General features: G+C 38.0%; 1 protein-coding gene across 1 annotated transcript in view; it reads right to left on the reverse strand.

The window, feature by feature from the left end:
• WIF1 (WNT inhibitory factor 1) overlaps nt 1-23,801 on the reverse strand; it is a 91,854-nt gene that overhangs the window by 17,602 nt on the left and 50,451 nt on the right. Inside the window, exons 3-5 of the mRNA XM_005902525.3 lie at nt 17,875-17,983; nt 5,156-5,296; nt 3,884-3,979 (exon numbers count right to left, since the gene is read on the reverse strand). Of these exons, the coding sequence (XP_005902587.2) occupies nt 3,884-3,979; nt 5,156-5,296; nt 17,875-17,983 (346 nt within the window). The remainder of the gene's footprint in view (nt 1-3,883; nt 3,980-5,155; nt 5,297-17,874; nt 17,984-23,801) is intronic.

Here is a 23,801-nt window from a genome sequence, read left to right on the forward strand (position 1 = left end):
CAATCCTTCCCAGCATCAGAGTCTTTTCCAATGGTCAACTCTTCGCACGAGGTGGCCAAAGTATTGGAGTTTCAGCTTTAGCATCAGTCCTTCCAATGAACACCCAGAACTGATGTCTTTTAGGATGGACTGGTTGGACCTCCTTGCAGTCCAAGGGACTCTCAAGAGTCTTCTCCAACACCACAGTTCAAAAGCATCAATTCTTCGGTGCTCAGCTTTCTTCACAGTCCAACTCTCACATCCATACATGACCACTGGAAAAACCATAGCTTGAGTAGATGGACCTTTGTTGGCAAAGTAATGTCTCTGCTTTTCAATATGCTATTTAGGTTGGTCATAACTTTCCTTCCAAGGAGTAAGCACCTTTTAATTTCATGGCTGCAATCACCATCTGCAGTGATTTTGGAGCCCAGAAAAATAAAGTCTGACACTGTTTCCCCACTTATTTCCCATGAAGTGAGGGGACCAGATGCCATGATCTTAGTTTTCTGAATGTTGAGTTTTAAGCCAACTTTTTCCACCCTCCTCTTTCACTTTCATCAAGAGGCTCTTTAGTTCCTCTTCACTTTCTGCCATAAGGGTGGTGCCATCTGCATATCTGAGGTGATTGATATTTCTCCTGGCAATCTTGATTCCAGCTTGTGCTTCTTCCAGCCCAGCATTTCTCATGATGTACTCTGCATAGAAGTTAAATAAGAGGGTGACAATATACAGCCTTGACATACTCCTTTTCCTATTTGGAACCAGTCTGTTGTTCCATGTCCAGTTCTAACTGTTGCTTCCTGAGCTGCATATAGGTTTCTCAAGAGGCAGGTCAGGTGGTCTGGTATTCCCATCTCTTTCAGAATTTTCCACAGTTTATTGTGGTCCACACAATCAAAGGCTTTGGCATAGTCAATACAGCAGAAATAGACGTTTTTCTGGAACTCTCTTGCTTTTTCGATGATCCAGCGGATGTTGGCAATTTGATCTCTGGTTCCTCTGCCTTTTCTAAAACCAGCTTGAAAAACTGGAAGTTCATGGTTCATGTATTGTTGAAGCCTGGCTTGGAGAATTTTGAGCATTCCTTTACTAGCGTGTGAGATGAGTGCAATTGTGTGATAGTTTGAGCATTCTTTGGCATTGCCTTCTTTGGGACTGGAATGAAAACAGACCTTTTCCAGTCCTGTGGCCACTGCTGAGTTTTCCAAATTTGTTGGCATATTGAGTGCAGCACTTTCACTGTAATCCCTATCAAATTACAAATGGCATTTTTCACAGAACTAGGACAAAAATGTTTTAATTTGCATGGAAACATAAAAGACCCCTTGGAACAGCCAAAGAAATCTTGAGAAAGAAAAACAGAGCTGGAGGAATCAGACTCCCTGACTTCAGATTATACTACAAGGCTACAATCATCAAAATAGTATGGCACTTGCACAAAACCAGACAGAGAGATCAATGGAACATGATAGAAAGTCCAGAAATAAACCTATGCACACCTATGGGCAATTCATCTGTGACAAAAGAGGCAGGTCCATGCAATGGAGAGAAGATGATCTCTTCAATAAGTGGTCCTGAGAAAAGTGGACAGCTCCATGTAAAAGATGAAATTAGAACATTGTCTAACACCACACACACACACAAACATAAAAATCAAAATGACTGAAGACCTAAAGATGAGACCAGATACTATAATACTCTTAAAGGAAAGCATAGGCAGAACACTCTTTGACATATACTGCAGCAAGATCTTTTGGGATTCATCCCCTAGAGTAATGGAAATAAAAACAAAACCAAATAGGACCTATTTAAAGTTAAATGCTTTTGAATAGTAAAGGTAACCATAAACAAAATGAGAAGACAAGCTGCAGAATGGCAGAAAATATTTGCAAATGATGTCACCAACAAGGGATTAATTTTTGAAGTGTACAAACAGCTCATATAGTTCAATATCAAAAGAACAAACAACTTAATCAAAAAATGGGCAGAAGTTCTAAATAGATGTTTTTCCAAAGAAGAGATACAGGACTAACAGGCACATGAAAAGATGCTCAATATCACTAATTATTAGAGAAATGCAAATCTAAGCTACAATGAGATATACCTCACACTGATCAGGCTGGCCATCATCAAAAATTCTACAAACAATAAATGTTGGAGTGGGTTTGGAGAAAGAGGAACTCTCCTACACTGTTGGTGGGAATGTAAATTGGTGCAGTCTCTATGGAGAACAGTATGCTACTGCTGCTAAATCGATTCAGTTGTGTCCGACTCTGTGCGACCCCAGAGACGGCAGTCCACCAGGCTCTCCTGTCCCTGGGATTCTCCAGGCAAGAACACTGGAGTGGGTTGCCATTTCCTTCTCCAATGCATGAAAGTGAAAAGTGAACATGAAGTTGCTCAGTCGTGTCCAACTCCTAGCGAACCCATGGACTGCAGCCTACCAGGCTCCTCTGTCCATGGGATTTTCCAGGCAAGAGTACTGGAATGGGGTGCCATTGCCTTCTCCGGGAGAACAGTATGGAGGTTCCCCAAAAAACTAGAAATAGAGTTACCATATGATCCTACAATCCCACTCCTAGGCATATCCAGAGAAAACCAGAATTTGAAAATATACATGCACCCCAGTGTTCATTGCAGCACTATATATAATAGCCAAGACATGGAAGTAACTTAAATGTACATTGACAGATGAATAAAGACATGGTATGCATATACACACAATGGAAAAATACTCAGGCATAAAAGAATAAAATAATGCCATTTGCAGCAAAATGGATGGACTTAGAGATTATCATACTAAGTGAAGGAAGGGAAAGACAAATATCATATGGCATGGCTTATCATATGGAATCTAAAAACATGATACAAATGAACTTATATGCAAAGAAGAAACAGACCTACAGACATGGAGGGCAAACTTATGGTTGAAAGGAGGCCCAGAGAGGGATAAATTTGGAGTTTAGAATTTATATATTTGTACCACTATGTATAGAACAGATAATCAACAAGGACCTACTGTAGCTTAGGAAGCTATACTCAGTATTTTGTAATAACACACAAAGGAAAAGAACCTGAAAAAATAGATATATATGTATGAATAACTGAATCATTTTGCTGTACACTTGAAGCTAACAACATTGTAAATCAAATATTTTAATCCAAAAAATAAAAAAATAAATGCAAACAAGAAAAATTCTTATTTTTTCGAAGATGAAAAATATTTTTCTTATTCTTGTTAAATAAATTCATTCTATGTGAGCTTGTGGTTTATATACCTTTGTGGTTGAGAGCTGGACACAACTGAAAGACTAAGCATGCAGCCAGTCATGGGATTAGTAAACATTTTCATGTTCATCTCTTTTTTTCATATAACTTTCTTAGTAGTAATTTCACTGAAACAGATATACTTACTACACAAATATGATCTTCATCCTGCCTTTTTTGCCTAGAGCACCTTCATAACTCAGGTGTAGACTTAATTGTGATTCAAGCTACTTTTAATTGGAGTAGATACTTTCAAATTGGTCACAATACTCTTTTTAAAACCAATTTTAGTGGAGGGAGAAAAACTCAAAACTTTCGTAAGATTGTGCCAAAGCAGAGTGTATATAACAGTGAGCCCCGGTAGGGGGATGGAGGAGAGTAAAGTGGCCACAAAGAATGTCAACACTGCACCAGTTTTCTGTGCCTGTCACCACATATTGGATTTAACAGAAAACCACTCCTAGAAGAAACACTTCCCAATAGCTTTCCTGTGGCTTTTTAAGGCTGCATGAATCCATATAATGTGACCAGAAAGATAATTTCAGGGGATGTGCTAAAAATACATGTGGGGCTCCTGTGTGACACCCATTTCACTAAGAAGCAAGCCAGGGAGCTGGCTGTCCGTGTTCTTTACCTTTTTCACAGTGAGGGCCGTAGAATCCATCAGGACATTCGCAGACCCGTCTTTCATTACAAAAGCCTCCATTTCTGCATCCTCCTGGGCACTCAGCTTCACCAAAGAGAAACAAGCTTTGTATAGACACTTTTCAAAACATAGTGAGTGAATTACAGGGAGCACGAGGAGTTTAGCGGTCACATTTTCCCCAGCACACCGATTGTAATCTATTGAATACCAATATTTCCACTTCATTCTCTCTACATCACTTGTACTTTCTTAAGTTTTCAGGAAAGTAAGACTTTGCTTCTCTCAATCCTACTTTCAACAGTTAAGGGGCTCGTGGAAGAAGGCAAAGCAAGCTTTATGTTCTTCCTTCATCTCACCTATCAATTTACTGCACTGGACCTTCAATTCACACTGAGATAGAACAATGGATATTGCCCTCCATATTCATTGTCAGAGTGGGTAATGACTTTTTGGTACATCCCTAGGGCACTGAAAGCCTCCAGAGCTAAAATTCTGTGCTGGAAGAGCTTATATCAGAATAGGGAAGGGGACAGGCCTTCCCTTTCCCTGGTTACCCAGGCTGTGGTGGGAGGTGACTTTGCCTGGCAGAGATTGCTGTTGAGATGGCAGTGACCTGTTTTCCATGAAAGTCAAAAGGATCAAGTGTTTGGCAGCATGTATGGGTAGTGGTAGTTGCTAGTGATGACTGGTGACCTTGCTATGAGGTTGAGGACTCCCAAGACTATACTGGAATAGGGAGAGAAAGAGGTGGAAGACAGAGCATTTTGAAGGGTACTGGAGTCCCTAAAATTTTGAGTGGGGTCAAAGTAGAGCAAGTCTGCTACTGCTAAGTCACTTAAGTTGTGTCTGACTCTGTGCAACCCCATAGACAGCAGCCCACCAGGCTCCCCCGTCCCTGGGATTCTCCAGGCAAGAACACTGGAGTGGGTTGCCATTTCCTTCTCCAATGCATGAAAGTGAAAAGTGAACGTGAAGTTGCTCAGTCATGTCCGACTCCTAGCGACCCCATGGACTGCAGCCTACCTGGCTCCTCCATCCATGGGATTTTCCAGGCAAGAGTACTGGAGTGGGGTGCCATTGCCTTCTCCGAGAACAAGTCTATCTTAGTACTATTACTGGACCCTGCACTTAGCAGCCCCTCCTCCCACTGGTGTGGTTATAATTATACAAAATAATTATCTAGCTACCTAGCTACAATTTTTTTGTCCAAATCACACCTGGAAGTTTTATGTCTTCTCTAGAATCACCATCACTGATTACCTTGTTGACATGTTTTAAAGAAGATGGCATTTTGAGGTGTCTGCAGGATGGTATTGCCTTCAGAATTCATGACAATCACATTCACTTCAAATGCTGCCACTCCATCTTGTTTGCCGAGACATGGGAAACCAACCTGAACAACTAAAGAAAAAGGAAGTATGGAGACACGGTTTATCTAGTTGATTCCAGTTTTACAGACACCTCAGTAAGACAGCAAAGAACAAAACAAAAATGTTCACATTCCGTTATTTGACATTCTTGTATCTCCACTAAAGTAAGAGCTATATTTTGATTATCTGGGCATTCTCCCCAGAACATATACATCATGCTGGGTAGAGAAAGAATTAATGACCCTCCTTAATTTGTACCCTACTAATATAAAACTGAAGATATTCTGTTCATAGTCTGAACTTGTACCATCTTGAAAAAAAGATGGTAAAATTTTCTCTGAAAAGTAAAGGTGCAAATAGGTAGCATAGATTAATTAATTAATTAGGAAAAGAAACTGTATGAGCATCTTTACCAGCCTCCATATAATTCAAAAAGAGCTAAAAATCAACATTCCAGAATCCATTAAATAAAGCTCTATAAGCAACACCCCTACTGGTTTATTTTTACTGTCTATGCTTGAAAGTGACAAAATATCTCCTTTGGAAATACACCACAACTCAGACTAGACCCTAGTCATTGGACCAAGTTAATGAAGTTAGTATTTCCCCAGGCTAATTGTCAATATTAAGAAGTGTTCGTATCTCAGGGATTTAGAAGAGAGTTCACTGTGGTGAAATAATCTCACAATAGACTTATAACTAATGGTTTAGGTTCCTAAACAGGAGCTCCTTCTTTTCAGTGAGATGAACAATCCCTTGGGGTGTCTAGGTGTGACTCAACAGAAAGTGGGAACTAAGAGTGTTGCTGTACAGAGGAGGAGAGAGGGCCACCAATTGTGAAGTACCCACAAGTCATTAGGTAGAAATGGGCTCAAGCCATTGGCTGAGAGGCTGACTACATAACATTTCTGAAATCCACAGGATTATCATCACATATCCACTGGGGAAAACTGATCCACTAGATTCTAGTTCTTCCTTATGAATAGAAGAAATATTACTAAGAGACATACATATGAAATTGTTTCATTTTGTTTCTGTATGGCAGGTTATGGTTATTGCCAAGCTTGGGAAAATCATACCATGCCAAGAAAAATTCTTAGTTTTTATAAACCTTCTTCCTAGGTTTATAAGAAGAAATGAGCTAGAAACTGATCTTCTCTTTTCCGTAAGGCACTGCACACCAGCTGGTCATAAAATCTTCTTAACATGCTTGGCAACTGAAAACCTACTCTCAAGGCTTTGGCATTGTCAGTGTTCATTACTGTGCCCTTCTCCAAATAACATGAATTTGTTTCCTGAATCTTGAGATCTGACCATTGCAAATAATCAATTAAATGGGGAGCAGGGGTTGGGGGTGGGGACCATTTAAAAGAACTAAAAAGAGAAAAAAACAAAATTGTTTCTGAAGTTCCAAAGTAAAATTGTCCCCATTGAAAACCTTGGTTGAATGAAATCTTATATATGAAAATGTAAGTTTACAAAACACTAAAATCCGTTGTAGGTATTTCCATTTCAAAAGGAGGTGAAGGAGCTGACAGGTAATTTCCTTCAGTCATTAACGCTACAATGCATTTTCACTTTGTTCAGATATAAAGTGTTTTTCTCGTGACTCTTGCGCAGATGGGTAGGCCAATAATTGCCCTGAGGCATAAAAACATGGAAGAACCTAAAAGATAGAACTTTCAGAATCTTCCTTACCACATCTTTCAGGTTTATCTTTTTCTTGGACCTTACTGAGCCTCTACTTTGTAGCCCACCTAATTCTCTTCAAGGCACTTCAGAGTTTTTTTTTTAGCTTTCAAAATCTTGGTATGGAAGAGAAGACCCTTGTATGCAAACTCATCATCATTTCTATTTATCAGCATTGTCAAGTTGCAAAACATATCTTAGATATCAAATATCAAAACATGTCATAATATGTATAGGAAATTCCATTGAGAATAATTACTAGTTTGTCCATATTTCCAGATGTGCTAAAAGCAAACCATTTACAAATCTAAGTTATGACTACATGTCCACATGCTCCAGTCATCAGGGGGTCTTCTAGACAATTTGGAAGGTTCTCATGTAAATGTGTGATTAGTTAACATAGCCTCTAAGTTCAGTGTAGGTACCAAGATGCACAGAGTTCCCTGGCCTTAAATATGAGTGAGTGTCAGTCAATTAGTTGTCTCTGACTCTTTGCCATCCCATGAAGTATAGCCCACCAGGCTCCTCTGTCCATGGAATTCTCCAGGCAAGAATACTGGAGTGGGTAGCCATTCTCTTCTGCAGGGGACCTTCCTGACCCAGGGACAGAACCCAGGTCTCCTGCATTGTAGGCAGATTCTTTACCATCTGAGCCATAATAGTCCCACCTAAACAATATGGCTCTGAGCAATTCCAGGGAAGAAAAATGAGGATATAAAGTCCAATAGAAAGAAAACATGCCATAAGTAACTTCTTTAGAGTTTTCAAGATGAATTTTTCCCTTTAAATGGATAAATACAAATTTGAGTCAATATACAAACAGTTCCCAGTGGCACTAGTGGTAAACAATCTGCCTGCCAACGCAGAAGAAGCAAGAGACTCAGGTTCGATCCCTGGGTCAGGAAGATTCCCTGGAGTAGGAAATGACAGAGTTGGACACAACTGAGCACACACAAAGAGTTCATCCATTCAGTAAATACTTACTGATGTTACCATGCGACACCGTTCTAAACAGTGGCGGTGCTTTAGCAAACAAGACAAAAACCCCAGGCTTTTGTGGCACTGAGGTCTCAATGATTTATTTTGGAGATATTTTGTGACAGTTAAATATTTCAATCATTTAAAACATCTAGAAAAATAAAGCAAACATTGATACATGTTTAAAGCTACAGACTGGTTAGAATTCAAAGTAGCTGCAATGTTTGAGTCTGCAACTACTAGATTCTTTGGGTCTCAACTTTAATAACCTAAGTTCAATTTGCCTGTATTTTAACTTCACAACAGATGCATAAGTGTCTTCTGAGCATATTGTCTAATGCTTAAAAAGGACCAGGTGGAGAATTGCACTTGCTGTGATCCATTGATTTGGATGGATCACGTGGTTTAGTTAAACTTCTCAGGCCTCAGTCTCCTCCTTTAGCCATAAGACCAATAATACTACACTAAAGTAGTTAAAAAAAGTTTTTTTTTGGTGTGGAAAGACCTGCCATTTGAAAGGTTAAAACTGTAATGTTACTGTTCACCATCAAACATGTCTTTCATTTTAAAAAGTCATTAAAAAAACTCACACATCTAGCATAATTCTGCAAAATTATGCCAAATGCAAATAGAGGAAAATAAAGTCTTTTATATTTTTGATTAGGAAAACCTGAGGCAATCTTGGCAGAAAACTAAAGATGTGACATCTTCATCTTCTGAGTAAATCAATAGAAAAGAATTATTTTACCAATCTAAAATTATGCTCAATGAATATTAATATGAAGTATTTTCTATCTTCATCATGTAAAGATCTAATAAACTCTAGGTTTAAAATTCTGCTCATTTTATTTATATATTTGTAATATCAACCTGACAAATTCAACTTCCAGTGAAAGATGAACACATGAAAAATCCTCTCACCCTAGGTAAAAATATTTTTCCATATATATTCACCTCTTTTGATATAGGAGGCATTTAAACATAACTGTTATGTTAACCTCAGTACAGAATGATTTGAAAGGAACTAGGAAATAATGTTCAGAGGTTAGGAGATACATAGTTTATGAGTTTCAATAAATTCACTTTTAAAGTAAAAGTAGAAATTAAGGAAAGATGTATAAATTGCACTAATTACACTTGCCCACTTTTCAGTTTTGAAATGTGAAATAGAAATTTTATTCCTTTTCTGCAAATTCCACTTGTCCTGTTTTCTGTTTATAAATTTTACCTGTAAGACCGTTCAGGTAATAAGAATTATAATTGAACACCTTTTTAAACATATTTCAAAGAATTTTGCTTAGAAAACAAAATCTGACTTTAGTTAGCCTCATTTTCAGGGACTTGTATATAACCTGTGCTCAACTCAAAATAGATTTCTTTCAGTTCCCAAACATGTGGTGCATGTCTGCAGTACCTGATTCTGCACACCTATCCTGCTGCCTGTAATGTTCTTTCTCCTCTTTTCTGTCCCATGTTCTCCTGCTCACCTCTCAAAACCCAAATTAAACAGCACTTGTTCTCTGTAGGTTTCCCTAACATCCCCCGCTGCCGCTGATGACATCAGTTCACATATACCTCTGTATACAACTGCATTATAATCTAATGATTTGATTATGATTATGCACCCTTGCTAGGCTTCCCAGATGGCTCAGTGGTAAAGAATCCACCTGCCAATGCAGGAGATGCAGGTTTGATCCCTAGATCAGGAAGATCCCCTGGAGAAGGAAATGGCAACCCACTCCAGAATTCTTGCCTGGGAAATCCCATGGACAGAGAAGCCTGGTGGGCTACAGTCCATGGGGTCACAAAAGAGTCAGACATGACTGAGCCTCTAAACAACAACAAACAACAAATCCTTTGCTAAGAACGTGATTTTCAAAGGGAAGGACCGTATGGTATGTGTTTTTATAACCTCAGCACTTAGTACATTGTCACAAACTAGGCACTGACAGTAACAAAGATATACCTTATGGGAGACATCCATATACCTTTACACAGACACACACTTGCACAAATACATGTGCACACCTGCACACATACACAGAAAGAGACAGAAATACCCCTTAGGCAGTGGGAGACAGAGTACAATATGAACAATGTGCACTCAGAAAAAACACACGCATAAAGAAAAAGACCTCAAAGGGAGAAACAGCACAGGCTCTCTATTTCCAAGGAATAACAGAAACGTGAAAGTTACCATGTGCTTTTGCAGCAATAAGCCTATGAATAGAGAGCCCTTTTACCGAAAGCTAGATGGAAATGAGGTCAGATGTTGTGAATTCCAGTGCCATCTAGGTTGTATAATCGAGACCAGGGTAAATTAGAACAACTCAGAAAAACTCAAGTAGATTGAACATAACTCACATGGCATTCAAGTACACACTGATGTGCCACCAACTGCACACAAACTAACTCTTCTATAGACATAAACAACAAACTTATTCTGATTAAATAGCTCTTCTACACTGAGACAGGCACAGTGCTCACACAGCCTCAGCCTTGGTCATGCAAGCCACTGCCTCCCAACAAAGGAAGAAATGAGAAAGGCAGGCTAGGCCAGAGCTCATCCTCAATATCACATGATTATATGCTGCTCCATGAATATAAATCATTCAACACAAGTAGTCATCCATGCTCCACGCTGTGCTGACAGCCATTCATTCTCCCAGCAATACTTACTGAGCATCTACTCTGGGCTTCACTTTCTGCTCAGAACAGGGGTCACTGCGAAGAAGATGGTCCTCCCAGCATTAACACCTATATGACAGTTCCTACTCATTGGATTCCTGATGGTCTTGGTTGAGAAACATTCCTGCTGCCTTGGTTTCATGGGATGACAGAGACAGAGTGTTCCAACAGGCCAAGCCTTGGCTTGATGGAAAATGTTTTTTGTTATCCAACTCAGGTATTTTACTGGACCATCCAGTTTGTATTTCCTCTTTTTGTTCCCTTCTGATGCCAGAAGGCAGGCACTTCCTAACTGTTAAAGATCAAGAGTTTTCTATTTCATGCAATGCTTAGGCACATAGGAGTCTGTAGGAGAAAAGAACACCTTAGCAGCTTGAAGATATTAAACAGACCAGCAGAGTAATGAATGCTACCTGGATGCTTAGGAGCAAGACACACTGATTTGATTACTTTTTAATAATTCAAGTTACCCTCATTGCTCAGGCTGGGGGTACTGAGCTTAATGAGGCAATGAATAATGCCCTGCAATGGACTAAAATTCCCATAAACTTCCTGCACCTGCATTTCTGCAAAAAAAAAATCCTACATCTGCTTCCAAAAACCTACTTTGGCCACCTCATGTGAAGAGCTGACTCATTGGAAAAGACTCTGATGCTGGGAGGGATTGAGGGCAGGAGGAGAAGGGAACGCCAGAGGATGAGATGGCTGGATGGCATCACTGACTCAATGGACTTGAGTCTGAGTGAACTCTGGGAGTTGGTGATGGACAGGGAGGCCTGGCGTGCTGTGATTCATGGGGTCGCAAAGAGTCGGACACGACTGAGCGACTGAACTGACCTGAACTGAAGGAGGGGAGGTTATCTGTGTAAAGTGTATGTGTGTGTGCATGCATACATATGCATGAGTCGCCTCATCCCAGAAGGTTTGTTCTTTTTAGTCTCACCTTGTCTAATGCATCATCCACTTTCTCCTCTACATTTGATTTATAAAGATTCTAAATTATCAGTAAATGATGTTTTCTCTAAATGTAACCGATTGAAATATATATTCAAAACCTTACAGTTTCAACATCCCAAGAAGTAGATTTTCAGTAAGCTTTTTTTTTTCCAGCAGACACAAAAAATTAATAAAGCTGGGAAGATTTTGGAGACAAGCATTTGATTAGAAATCCAAAGATACAAGATTAATTTAAGTTGAACAGGTGTCACTGTGCAATTAATTTAATTAATGCATTTTCAAAGGGTTAAATGAGTTTGCAGTTCTTTAATAACAGAAAAAGATGCAGGAAAAATTCAAAAATATAAAATGGAAATTGAGAGACATGTTGTATATTTATCTTATTCCTGATCACTTCTTAAAAGATCAAAAAATATCAAGAAAAATTTTATAGAAAATTATCTTTGACCAAAAAAGAACATCAACTGACATGGCACAAAACTGAGTAACGCCCTATTCTAAGAATTTGGTGGTCATATTCTAAGAACTTTCTTGTCTCCATGATGCAGCAGTATGCAATAGTACAAGCATGATCATCTGAGCAGAATTGGGGTTTTCCTGTATTTGGAAAGGGATATTCACATCCTTGGGGCTATAAACCTCAGGTGAGTGTACCTCTGGAACCCAAGGCCTTTTCCTTCATGGGAACTTCCATCTTGATTGGAAGCAAATCCTCTGAGAGGGCCGTGAGTCATAGCAGCAGCATTGTGATGACCCACGAGAAACTCAGATTCACTCTTCCTGTCTATACTCACATGGGCGCCTATGCCAGAAAATTAGAAAAACTCTGTGCTTATTTAATCCCCAACTCTTACAGTGCTGGGATTCATCAATACAGATACATTTGGAAGTAGTAGATAATCACAACCTGAAAATGGACTCTGTAAGGGTGCCTGATTTCCTGTTTCACCAATTTAAATGAGCTCCCTAGGGAGGAAACCATAGACAAAATGAAAGGGCAACCTATGGACTAGGAGACAATATTCACAAATGATGTGACTGACAAGAGGTTCATCTCCAAAATATGCAAAAGGTTCATACAGCTCAATATCAAAAAAACGAACAACCCAATCAGAAAATAGGCAGAAGATCCAAACAGATATTTCTCCAAAGAAGAGATACAAACAGCCAACAGGCACATGAAAAGATGCTCAGCATCACTAATTATTAGAGAAACACAAATCAAAACTATACCACCTCACATTGGTCAGAATGGTCATCATTAAAAAGTCTACAAATAATGAATGCGATCCATCACAAATGAAAAGATAGTTTTGACCACACAGGATTTTAAACCTCCTCAAAAAAAAAAAAAATATAAATGATAAGTTGAAAAAAACTACAAATACTTTACAGTGATGCCGGGAGCCAGCGTGAGGAACTCCGCCTGTGGCAAAGGTCATGAGGAAGGAGGCTCGGCATACGCAAAGGTGGGATTGAGCCTCAGGAGTCCCCCTGGCAATTCTCGAGCATCTACCCCCAAAACCAGAGTCTGCCTACTTTACTGCTTTGTGCTCTCACCTACACCTCTGACTTTATGGGGAACTGTCCCCCACCACCTCTCTCTCTCTGAAAAAGAGTTAACTTACAGCTCCAGTTAATAAAGTTCCTGGACGTGACAAGAGTGTTTTAGTTCACAAACTCCTTTGGAAGTTCTCTAGCCTGCCTGAACAGGTTCTTCCGGCCACATGTGATTGTTCACAGCCTCCCAACCGTGAGAGGCACGAGATGTTCTAAACTTTCTAAATACAGATTCCTTTGAGCAGTTAGAAGATTATTAGTATAGTATAGTGGGTTGATTAGAAATTATATTGGTGAAGGGTTTTCATTTATTGGGCCAATGTCTGCTGCTAAGTTTCCATATCCCTTACCTACTGTGTCCCTGGGAGTGTATTGATTAATATAGTTGGTGTATAGGAATGTAAGTAGTAGCTTTAATGTTTGTGACCTTGGACCCTTGAGTTAATTCTTTTCTTGTTATAGCCCACCACATTTTTGCCCTATAGGAATGCAACTTTATCTAATGCTTTCAGAGGGTGGCGCCTGACTTTAGAATAATCACCTTTAGAGAAAAATAAGTTTTCTGAAGAAAGGGTCATAAAATGTTAACAGGCCTCCTGGCCAGAAGATGATGTAAATCACCTAAACTTTTGCATATGATAAGTTTGTAGGAAGAAAGCCTGGCTTCGATAAGGATCAAAGACTGCTGACCTTGCATGACTCTACCCCTCCCCCCATTATCCTCTATGCACAACTTAAGGTATAAAAACTACTATGGAAAATAAAGTGCGGGCCTTGCTCACCGAAGCTTGGTCTCCCCATGTTGTTCTTTCTCTCACCTTCTGGCTGAATTCACATCTGGAGCATGGAGGCTCGCCAAGCCTACTAATTTTGCCTGGGCTTCTAAGATCTGACCGGGGAGGCCTTAGTGTCTCCTCTACTTCGGGAGAATGGGAGGACGCCTGCAAACTCCTTGTCTTGGAGTTTTATTGAGTTTTCCGCGTAAACCAAGTTATTCAGCCTCTTTTCTCCACTGAATTTTTTCACTGAGCTATCCCTATTTAACCACTCTTTATATCTCTAATTAACACTTAATTAAGCTATTGTCTCCTGATCACCGACGTCGTCTCCCCTTCGAATTCCCTGGATCTACCGGAGCTGGACCCCGGCACAGTGAGCTTTGCAAATTAATGAAAAGAACCACAAAAAATGAGCACAATGTACAGACATTTTACATTGTCTAATACAAGAAAATAGTCTCCTACCTCAATAGGCATTTAAAAAATCAAATTAAAAGAACATTGAGAAACCACTTTTCACTTTTTAAGCCAGCTAAACAGCTAACATGATTAATAACCCATGTTGATGAGACTGCAATAAGTCAGGCTGTCTGCCACACTGGTAGCCAGGGTACCAATGGGTGCAATCTTTGCAGAAAGTAATTTGGGATTTTGGCAATTTGTTCCAAGAGCCTTATAAAAAGTTCAAGTTCATATCTTTTGACACGATAATTTTACCTCTAAGAAACTATTTTAACAAAATAATGAGAACTCACTGTTTGAAGATGACATGATCCTCTATATAGAACACCCTAAAGACTCCACCAGAAAATTACTAGAATTAATCAATGAATATAGTAAAGTTGCAGGATATAAAATCAACACACAGAAATCCCTTGCATTCCTATACACTAATAATGAGAAAACAGAAAGAGAAATTAAGGAAACAATTCCATTCACCATTGCAACGGAAAGAATAAAATACTTAGGAATATATCTACCTAAAGAAACTAAAGACCTATATATAGAAAACTATAAAACACTGGTGAAAGAAATCAAAGAGGACACTAATAGATGGAGAAATATACCATGTTCATGGATTGGAAGAATCAATATAGTGAAAATGAGTATACTACCCAAAGCAATTTATAGATTCAATGCAATCCCTATCAAGCTACCAAACGTATTCTTCACAGAGCTAGAACAAATAATTTCACAATTTGTATGGAAATACAAAAAACCTCGAATAGCCAAAGCGATCTTGAGAAAGAAGAATGGAACTGGAGGAATCAACCTTCCTGACTTCAGGCTCTACTACAAAGCCACAGTCATCAAGACAGTATGGTACTGGCACAAAGACAGAAATATAGATCAATGGAACAAAATAGAAAGCCCAGAGATAAATCCATGCACATATGGACACCTTATCTTTGACAAAGGAGGCAAGAATATACAATGGATTAAAGACAATCTCTTTAACAAGTGGTGCTGGGAAAACTGGTCAACCACTTGTAAAAGAATGAAACTAGAGCACTTTCTAACACCATACACAAAAATAAACTCAAAATGGATTAAAGATCTAAACCTAAGACCAGAAACTATAAAACTCCTAGAGGAGAACATAGGCAAAACACTCTCCAACATACATCACAGCAGGATCCTCTATGACCCACCTCCCAGAATATTGGAAATAAAAGCAAAAATAAACAAGTGGGACCTAATTAAACTTAAAAGCTTCTGCACAACAAAGGAAACTATAAGCAAGGTGAAAAGACAGCCTTCAGAATGGGAGAAAATAATAGCAAATGAAGCAACAGACAAACAACTAATCTCAAAAATCTACAAGCAACTCCTACAGCTCAATTCCAGAAAAATAAATGACCCAATCAAAAAATGGGCCAAAGAACTAAATAGACATTTTTCCAAAGAAGACATACAGATGGCTAACAAACACATGAAAAGATGCTCAACATCACTCATTATCAGAGAAATGCAAATCAAAACCACTATGAGGTACCATTTCACACCAGTCAGAATGGCTGCGATCCAAAAGTCTACAAATAATAAATGCTGGAGAGGGTGTGGAGAAAAGGGAACTCTCTTACACTGTTGGTGGGAATGCAAACTAGTACAGCCACTATGGAGAACAGTGTGGAGATTCCTTAAAAAACTGGAAATAGAACTGCCTTACGATCCAGCAATCCCACTGCTGGGCATACACACTGAGGAAACCAGAAGGGAAAGAGACACGTGTACCCCAGTGTTCATCGCAGCACTGTTTATAACAGCCAGGACATGGAAGGCAACCTAGATGCCCATCAACAGATGAATGGATAAGAAAGCTGTGGTACATATACACAATGGAGTATTACTCAGCCATTAAAAAGAATACATTTGAATCAGTTCTAATGAGGTGGATGAAACTGGAGCCTATTATACAGAGTGAAGTAAGCCAGAAAGAAAAACAGCAATACAGTATATTAATGCATATATATGGAATTTAGAAAGATGGTAACGATAACCCTGTATACGAGACAGCAAGAGAGACACTGATGTATAGAACAGTCTTTTGGACTCTGTGGGAGAGGGAGAGGGTGGGATGATTTGGGAGAATGGCATTGAAATATGTATAATATCATATATGAAACGAGTCGCCAGTCCAGGTTCGATGCAGGATACTGGATGCTTGGGGCTGGTGCACTGGGACAACCCAGAGGGATGGTATGGGGAGGGAGGAGGGAGGAGGGTTCAGGATGGGGAACACATGTATACCTGTGGCAGATTCATTTTGATATATGGCAAAACCAATACAATATCATAAAGTTAAATAAAATAAAATTTAAAAATATATTTTTTCAAAAAAAAAAATAATGCGATGAACTTTAAGATTCTGCTACACACATTAATCCAACAAGTGTTTTTTGAATGCCCATTCTGTGCAGGGCCTTATATTGACAGTCGTGGTGTATTGACCATCTATTACTTTAAAAAAGAATGGTTACTGTGATATTTTTAGTATGCAAACCCTAAAAACAATCTACATAACATACAATAAGGGAACATAAATTATGGTATGTTCATAAAATAGAATATTATAAGCACATTAAGAACTTTCGGAAAAATCTGCAATGACATGGGAAAATGCTTATGGTAAAATGTTAAAAGCCAGAAAAACATCATGTAAAAACAATATATAATATTACTACAATTATGAAAAAAAAATAGACTCAAGGCAGAAGGAAATATTGGAACATGTTAACATAAGAGATCTCTGTATTTTTCTAAAAGTCATAAAACCTGGGCTCTAGTTTCAGCTCTGCCACTTACTACTAATATATGACTTTGGGAAAGTCAGTTAAACCTCACAAGCCTCGATTTTCTAATTTTTAAAATGGAGATGTAATTCAAGCCTTGACTCTCTCCCAGAACATGAATTAGATAATGTAAGAATTGGTGCTTTGTGAGCTGAAAAGTTCTAAATACCTAACTGCATACTATACTTTCTAAGCAAAGAAGGATGATTAGGTCTGAAAGACTGAACCCTTTTCTCCCACTTTTGCATTTCTCTTCTCTACTTCGAATTCCTATTTAATACAATGTTCATTTAGGGGAAATTTTTCTTGATTTATCCCATTCCCTCTCAATCACTTAGTTTGTATCTTTGCCACACTTATATGCATTACATTAATTAGCACTTGTTGGCCAAGTATATTTCATACAGTGACTTTCTTTTTTTAATCTGGAATCATTTATGAACTGAATTTTTAGGAAATTCTAAAACTTCCATTTCTTCACGCCTATCCTAATCTTTTGTCCAAAGGAAATTGGGACATAACAACTGATTTGCCCTAAAATCAATAGCTGTCTTCAAGAAAACATCCTGTAATCTCTCTGATGGATGACATTTGGATCTAAAATAGTATTCCCACCACTATTATATTTTAAGCATAAACCTTTCTCTGAGGCAAAGACCACCCACCTGATGCCTTGTGAGGCACTGTTCCCAGAAGAGGGACATTGACAGTTGGGTCTGCCATGATGCCTTTATCCAAGGAGCGCAAGGACAGGAATTCATAGAAGTATTCTGCCTACAACAAAAGGCATTGACAATCAGTACCATGGAAACCACAGAGAGTGGGAAGGCACTTCTCAATTCATCATCCCTCTGATGGAATACTGACATTTTTCACCATCGGAATTCTGGAACACACGACACCTATAATATTGTATAGGCGTAACTCTCTCTTCTGGGTTTTAGAACTCTAGAATTAGACTGCTTGGAGAGAAGTGATTCTTCCAAAACATTAATAACACATATCCAAGATATTTACAAGGTAGCCTTTTAGCTTAAAAGGATTGAGAAAAATGCTCTGAAGGAAATAGTTGATGTCAAAACAATCTTCAACTAGCCCTTATAAAATCCATCTGTTTCTTGGGTCATTCTTTAATTCTTTTCAAATGTGAAGTGACTTTTTTGATCAGAATTTGGAAAGACATAATAAATAAGTGATAACAAAAGCAAAAACCTAAGTGCAAAAGAAGATATGAAAGTCCAAAATTTAATGATCTTGGTGTTAACATTTATTTTTCAGTATCATTTCCTTTGGAAGGTTTATATAATCTTGGTGTTAACATTTATTTTTCAGTATCATTTCCTTTGGAAGGTTTATATAACATCTCAATTTAATTATGGAGAGAAAAAGTCTAAAAATGTAAAAACCACCTCTGCAATATGACAATAAGCCATAAAACTTTACATTGTAAACATTTTCACTTTCCCACTGAATCTAGTTGAGAAGTTGATTCTTGTTACTTGAATGGCCACAAACTACTGATAGTAGTAATGTATAATCTCACTGTAGAGCTTTGATGCTTAACTGATTCTCATCTGGGTTATTAAAGGGACTTGTAATGGAAACAATGTGTTCTTGCTTAGGAATAAAGAACAATCAATAAATCATACAGATACCAAAATAAAAGTTAGGCAGACTAAGTGGTTCTGCAGTTATCTGCAGAGATATCCAGAATTTGGATTGGTTAATTAAGCTGATTACATAAACATGGGCTAGGAAGAGGTTTTAAAAATACAGCCTTTCTTACATGCAGTATAAAAAATTTACATGCATTATAAAATTTATTTTCCAACATGGAAGATATAAGAGATACATGGTAGACTGATACACCTTTCTGCTTTAAGTCACAATATCAATGTATTAGGCATTAAGAACTTCATGAGTAAAATAATGTAAAAGGTTAATCTTAGAAGGTAATCTGTAGGGATACTGTCACACCTGTCTCAAGCTGAAAAGCGCTTCAAGGTTTTACCAGGTCAAAAAGAGCACCTTCATTAACCAAAATTCCACTGCAACTGTTTCTTTGACTTGTGGCAATGGTTCCATAAGACCACTGTGAAGGGTTTCCTGGGTGGGTAAAAATGTTGTGTGAATTAATTTTACTAAATTCATTCATTAGGAGGGCCTTGAGGATAAAGAGTCATCAAGAGTTAATTCCTACCCTGTTTAAGGGAAGGCAGAGAATTGCAAGAAGTCTGATGAAAGGAGTATCATCAGGAAAGGTCATTCAATTGAATGAATCCCTTTGAAAGCAAGAACATTAATTATGTCCCTTCAAGAAAACCAATGATTATTAAAAGTGAGCTACATCTTAGATGGCATTTCATGAATTCAAGTGTTTTAAATGACTTCTACAAGCTGTACTTCCCTCTACACTTTACTAGATAATATTTATCATTTCACATTTTGTTCTAAAACATATCTTGGTTGGCATTATAAAGGATTTGGTGCTGTATGCCTTTATAGTTAGTAACTTTTGGTTATTTATATTACCAAATACAGTAATAATAACTAGCAACAATAAAACATCACTCACGAATGGCATACTACAAGCCAAGACTTACTCGAAATATTTGTATTTGTAGTACATTTAACATTGGAAAAGGGTTGAGTGAACAGAGTGCAAATATGTTGAAAATAAAACAATTCAGTTTTATTGAAAATAAAACAGTTTGAAGCTATATTGCTTCAAATACCGCAAGTTATCATTTGTTGCTCCATAATTATACCTTTGAGCTTTATCACATTATACACTAAATCTATGTTTATGTGGATGATATATTTTAAAATTGCATTTATAAAAACAAATGTAATTTCAGCAAGTTTTAAAAATTATTTTTTGGGTTAATAAGAAAAAGGATGAAAGATGAGAGATGAAGATTAAAGAGAATGACTGCATAGGATTGATGATAACTGATTTTTTGCCTTTTCTCTCTCTCCCAAATTTTCTACATATGGTTCCATGCCTTTCATAGTGAAATAAATACACTAATTTAACAACAGACATAAATCATATACCCTGCTTTCAGTTCTGTGTGGCTGATGATAATCACCAGCTCTACTTGTATAAATCTCTGATCATAGACGAAATATTCTTCTTAGGCTTCTATTTAGCATGGCTGTGCTCAGGTAACAATGTATTCAAATCTCTTGCTCTTCTTCCTGAAACTGTGCTTCAAGAAAACAACACTCAGTATCTAAGCAGCTTCTAAATGTCTCTTTCAGAAGCTTTTGATGATGTTCACCCAATGTGGGACAGAAAGAATTTCACCCAGTCCAAAAACGTAACTTCCTAGAGCCTTTGGGTCTCCTGTTATTATCGTTTCATAACAAACAAACAAACAAAACCTTTGCCAGTTTCTTTTTAATTTTTTTTAAAAATTATCATTTGGCATGCTTCAAGTCTTAGTTATGGCATGTGGGGTCTTCGTTGTATCCTGCAGGATCTTTCCCCGTGGCCTGTGGTCTCTCTTGTTGTGACGGGCAGGCTCAGTAGTCGCAGCACGTGGGATCTAGAACATACAGGCTCTGTAGTTGTGGCACACAGGCTTAGTTGCCCTGTGGTGTGTGGGATTTTAGTTCCCTGACCAGGGATTGAACCCGAGACCCCTGTATTGCAAGGCAGACTGTTAACCACTGGACTGCCAGGAAAGTCCCTCCTGTTGCTGTTTTTCAGTATGATCATGTAAGGTGGGTTGGGAAGCATGAATGTGCTATATTCAGTCCCAGAGAGTTTATAATTTGCGTTGGCATGACCTCACTGCAGGATGTAGCTGGGTTTAATGAACTCATCTGGCCAACCAATACTCTGATCTTATCAATCACAAATTTCACAGTAGGGTGACCCTTTGATTTCTCTGAGAATCAGTAAACATCATGGCTTTTCTGCTACAATCCTAAGACTGTATCACAAAGCAGGAACTGGTTAAAATGGCTTCTTCTTTGGATTTTATCAGCAAAAGACAGTTGCCAGAGAAACCCATTTTTATTTGTTTGGCTTTCTTTTTAGAGATATTGATGCTCTAATCTCTAAAATAAACAATTTTCTTCATATATGGTATATTTGTTTTTAAAAGAAGTTTATGTCCACTGCCTTCTTAAAAACTCTAAGTTGAAAATCACTTAGAAATTGACCAATTCTTTGATAGTGAAACAGACTTCTTTCAAAGTTTCACTGTCATTATAAAGCAATCTATCCAAACCACCAATACCATATAAATGTTTTTACAAATAAATCATCATCACCATGAAGTAGAGATGAAATAAATTCCTCATTTAAATTAAGGGCTTAAACACTCCCCTCAAAGTCATAGAGAATGGTTGATGAAATAAGTGATAGATTTATTAATGTTATAACTCCTAGATAGGACTTTCTGCTTTTACTTTATTTATAATATAATAACTATTCTTAGTCCCAAACTCTCTCCTGGAAAAACTTATTTGGGGGGCAAATAAAACCTAAATTCTATGCCAAAGGGAACAGAGAGCTAGCTTTAAAGTTTGGGAACAAGTCTTACAAATTTCAGATTTATTACTAAGATAAAAGGAGCCCAGAGTATGAACTGTAATAGGGAGGTAGCATGCTGGAGAGCATAAAACCTCTATTAGGAAAAAGTACATTTTGTTACACTCAGTGACACTAGTGGAAACTCAGGTAGAGGTAACCAGGGTGCTTATTTAGGAATCACATGAAAAGATTGCCTTGTACTCAAACAAAGAATGGGTCTATTCAGAAGAATAATTCACTTCTAAATTAAGTTGCTGAGAAATCTTGCTGGCCTGGTTTGCCACACAGTAAATTTTCTTTTCATACAGAAGTATAAAAGACACCCAAATATTATCAAGGAAGGAGTGCTGGAGCCCATTTAACTTGCTTCCAAGCAACTTGGCTGAATATTCAGGTTGTTCCTTCCAGAAGAGATGAAGACATCATTTAAAATACAAATGGGACAACTCAGAAGGCCTTCACTCTGGCACTCTTTTTTGAGTAGACATAGAGAAAGGAAGCAGAGAATTGCATTAACCATTGGAGGGAATGGAGAGAATCCAGTATTTCTTTTTTACCTTTGAAGTTCTGAGTTTATGGTGTACACTTAATCTAATAAGCACAATAATTGCAGGAACCTCTGAGTTAAGAATCAAAGGTTCTTCATAAAACCATGGTTCTCAAACCCCTTTCAACTTCACGTATTATGATGTTGGCCTAAGCATTCACGGGAAAATACTAAAACAGTAAAGACATCGTATCTGCCCCCCCTAAAATTTTAAGTAATTCAAAAATATAGAATATAGTGCTGTAAAGTTTGCAATTTTACAAATAATTTTTGCTAAGTGTTTACTATACTCCAGTCACCGTTCATTTAATTCTCACAAAAACCTACTACTATTATAGCATTCAAGTATGTTCTGATTAGCCAGGCCCTGAGCGTGAGAATTACTAAAGGAATATAAAATAGCTCCTATACAGTATGTGAAAGGCAAGAAGAAATCTACTAAAATAAGAAAGGAAAATAGTTCAATGTTGAAGTTCCAAACAAAACGAATAAGCATGCCTAATGCTTCAAATAATCTGACGCCTGAATGTCTAGACCCCAAAATTGCCAGATCTCGCATTCTTCCTCAGCATTCTTCTTGTCACCTCTCTGCAAAATTTCATCCTTCAAATTCACAACTCGTTGTCCCTGGATTCTGTGACAGTCTGCTGATTCTTCTCCCACATCTTGCTTTTCCTGCATTTCCTTATTAAGGCTCCTGTCAGCTCAAAATCTCGGAAAAATCATTAGGACCCAAGCCTCAGCTCTTCAATCTTTATATTCTGCCATAAAACTCCTGCACTTTCAAGACTGAACTTTTTCCTCCTGAGCAACGAGCTGCGCGGTGTGAATAGTTCACAGCACCTCATGGCCGTGCTTGTGCTCACAGAGCCTCATTCATCACCTGCCCAAAACAGCTTCCCCACCTGATTTCTTAATTTCTGTTGACAGAATTATTATTTTTTCATGACAAAGGTACTGAACCTCAGAGTTGTCATTTCTTGCCTCTTCTGATAGCCAGACACCAAAATCTTATCGTTTGTCTCTCCATAATCTCTTTTGAGCCTGTCTCTCCCATTCCCATTGCTTCCGTCTTAACTCAGACTTTATTTCCTCAAGGTGGCATTACTATAAAATTTCTGAAATATCCTCCCTCCCTTCCTCTTTAATGCCATAACAAAAACTAATATATCTAACTGAAACATCACTTTTTTTTAACATCACTTTTTTATTAAAGTCGGAGAAGGCAATGGCACCCCACTCCAGTACTCTTGCCTGGAAAATCCCATGGATGGAGGAGCCTGGTAGGCTGCAGTGCATGGGGTCGCGAAGAGTCGGACACAACTGAGCAACTTCCCTTTCCCTTTTATTAAAGTATAATTTACAATATTGTGTTGTCTTCAGGTGTATCATATAGTGATTCAGTATTTTTGAAGATTATATTCCATAATAGGCTATTACAAGATAGTGGGTATAATTATCAGTGCTATCCAGTATATCTTTGTTGCTCATCTATTTTA

The sequence above is a fragment of the Bos mutus genome, chromosome 5, assembly GCF_027580195.1.
Source record: "Bos mutus isolate GX-2022 chromosome 5, NWIPB_WYAK_1.1, whole genome shotgun sequence".
NCBI lineage: Eukaryota > Metazoa > Chordata > Mammalia > Artiodactyla > Bovidae > Bos > Bos mutus.